The following is a 3,117-nucleotide window of genomic DNA, read 5'->3' on the forward strand; positions in this document are numbered from 1 at the left end:
AAAAAAAAAAAAAAGACATCATTTTCATAATTCATATATACTGTGCCCTCAAAATTGTATGTGTTGTATGTTTAAAAAAAAAGAAAATATGCCCTAAGCAGAAATGTCTGTTAAAATATCTTCTTTTGAAATTTATGTCACCCTAAAGCATTAATACTATAATATATAAAATACTATATCTGTGGCAGCTGATTCTAAAATACTTGTGAATTTTCACCTTTTAAATATGCTCTCAAAATTTAAGAATTTATCTAGTTAGTCTCTTAGAACCTAGTACCTGTCTAAATGCAAAATAAAAATGGAAAGGTAAACAATGAAGACGAAGGAAAATAGAAAAACAGGGAAGATGGGTAGTATTTGGCCTTTTATTGGCCCCTACCTTCTCCATGAATGGACTTGTGCTCTCGCCAGCCTACCGACAGATTGATTCCAGAAGTTTGAGCTAGCTGTTTGGGATTTGGAATGCATTTTCTTATAGAAACACTATTCTCCAGAATGGCTGGGTTTACCACAAGCCCACCAGAGTCAGCCTAACTGAATCCACATGGTAACGAAACCCCAGGCCCCATTCTGAGTTCTGGTGGGGAGCAATGGAGGTGGGAGGTGGTGCAATCTCCCTACCCACTCGTACCCCCCAACCCATTGCATACCTGCATTTCTTGTGCCTGTGGCTGTAGTCAGGCCATAGCCCATGGAGACACCTGTGGCTGCCGGGAGCAGGGCAGCCAAAACATATGAAAAGACGTTTGCAGACGGTGAACCGGAATAGGGTATGAAATTGGATTCTAGCTTCTCAAGTGTTTGTGGGGTTGGAGTAGGCAGTGCAGAGGTGGGAAGAGGTTTAAAAGTTCAAGGTTTTGCTTGCAGATATCATGGGGGTAGAAAAGTTGTCAATCCTGGCAACCGGAAGGCAAAGAGTGAAGGTTGTGGGTGGGGGACTCTGAGGGAGGCTGAAGAGAAGGGCAAGTGTTTGTAAGATGGAGACTCCCAAATTCAGGATTGCCTGTATTAATTCACATATTGTAGACATGCTGATCGTGAGCATCTCAGGTATTAGGTGTACATTGGTGTAATTCTTACGGAGGGTATTTTGGCAAAATTACTCATAACTTAAAATGCACATATTCTTTGATTCTGAAATTCTGCTGTTGGGAATGTATCCCACAGATAATCTCAAATGTGTATATGGATGATGTTTGTGAAAGCAGAAAACTCAACAACATGAATGCCTACCAGTTAGGTACTGGTTAAATAAAGGACGTTAACATTGATGCGGTGTAACGCCATTAGGCTTGAAAAACAACTAGATCTATGTGTATATATAGGACAAGACATGTGAAATGTTTATGAATTAGAAAAAGCAACATATACAGAACAATGACAATTAAGTTCCCAATTTAGTTGAAATTATAAATATATTTTAGTATTTAATTTTAGATAATTTTAACAGAAACAGACTGACATGTGTCTTGAAGAACATACAAGGCTACTTGGGTATTTGGGTGGGAATATAGACAAAATATTTGCTTTAAAACTCTGAAAGTCTTACATGTTGCACATATATTCATAGTTGTGTATGTTTTAAAATATTCTATAATGAGGCTCTGAATTATATACGTTTATATGTATTAACAGTTATTTTCTTCAACAGTGGGGGAAAAAGTCATGTGCATTTGTTTTCCTGTGGTTTTAAGCTGTGCTGGGCTGCTAAGGATGCCATCTAGTATGTGAATTAGTCTCACATTCAAGGTAACAAGAGGCTGAGCTTGTTTTTCACTCCTTTGCCTTCAGAGCCAGGCCTGTGATTAATATTCAGAAAACCATCACAGTAACTCCTAACAGAATCGACCTCCGTCAGAAAATGGCATGTGGGGCGCCTAGCGGGATATGGTGAGTGTCCCTCTGTCTTGGTGGGATCCCCCTCAGTTTCCTGATGACCCTATTGCCTGAGGAGCCACAGGGAAGATTGCGGGAGTGCTGGGCAAAGGGAAGAGGGTCTGTGAAGTGTTTATATAACACATTGCTTATCTGTGGACAGTGCGGGGATTGTGGAGAACACGTTGCTCATCTGTGGACAGTGGGGGGATTGGAGAGCTAGGGAACGTGTTGGGTTTTTTCCACTGCAGTAATGGATCTTTTAAGAAATATGTGTTTGATTTTATTCAGCCTCAAGGTTAAAGCCTGTTTCGAATATACTGCGAAACCTGCTGGTTATAATCCTTCAGTATGTAAGTACATTTAAAATATATCTATTTTCAGTCTGCTAGGTTGAAAGTTCTGCACAAATCACAGAAATATAAAATTACAGTGGCCAAAATGGGTCTGTCAATTCTTGTGTAAAGAATTAAGTGTGTTTTGTCTCCCTTTTAATCAGGAGGGCACAGCACAGTGAGGGGGGAAATACTCTCCACTTGGTTGCCGTTTGAGTTTTCCAGAACAGATGGTTTAGGACAGAATGGCTTGGAAAAGTACTTATTTGCTACCACAACCATTTCCTCTGTTTCGGTCTTTGAAAAGCAGTGTGGTAAATTGATTTTGTGGTTGTGAGGTGGTGGGTGGTGGTTGTGGAAGGGCAATTGCAGGAGCCAGAGCACAGCACAGAATCGCTGCCAGGCTGCCTTCTCCTCCCGTCCCCTCCCTCCCAGAGAGGCCTCTGGGCCTCAGAACACCCACCCTGTGTTCCCAAGAGCAGGCCCCTGGGGAATTTGCAGGCTGGCCCTGAGAGTTCAGAGATGTGGTCTCTGCTCCCTGTTTCAGCTTTGATACTGACTGATGCTACAGTACAGGGCAAGTCCCTTTACATTTGAGTTTGTCTTTTCCCATCCGTTCAGAACAATGCCTCTAATAGTAATTAGAGCATAGAGTCGTGGTGGTGATCACTGGAGAAGACGTGAAAGGCAGTTTGTCATGTATTAGATACTGTTCTGCTTCCTGTCTTTGTAATTCCAAATAGGGTTTTTTTAAATTTTTAATTTTTGTGGGCACATAGTAGGTGTATATGTTTATGGGGCAAGACAAGATTTTTAACAAGAATTTTGATACTGTTGATGATCTCTTAAGAAGAGTGGTAGTAAGTTCTCCTCTGGGTTTTTGTTTTTGTTTTTTTTTTTTTTTTTT

At 40.7% G+C, this 3,117-nt stretch overlaps 1 protein-coding gene across 3 annotated transcripts in view; it reads left to right on the plus strand.

Annotated features, from left to right (window-relative positions):
* ITGA6 (integrin subunit alpha 6) overlaps positions 1-3,117 on the plus strand; it is an 80,956-nt gene that overhangs the window by 52,950 nt on the left and 24,889 nt on the right. For all 3 annotated transcript variants that reach the window (XM_017538225.2, XM_017538224.2, XM_037741902.1), the window contains 2 exons: positions 1,792-1,890; positions 2,167-2,228. In XM_017538225.2, the coding sequence (XP_017393714.1) occupies positions 1,792-1,890; positions 2,167-2,228 (161 nt within the window). The remainder of the gene's footprint in view (positions 1-1,791; positions 1,891-2,166; positions 2,229-3,117) is intronic.

Source organism: Cebus imitator, unplaced genomic scaffold, assembly GCF_001604975.1.
Source record: "Cebus imitator isolate Cc_AM_T3 unplaced genomic scaffold, Cebus_imitator-1.0 Scaffold110, whole genome shotgun sequence".
Taxonomy (NCBI): Eukaryota; Metazoa; Chordata; class Mammalia; order Primates; family Cebidae; genus Cebus; species Cebus imitator.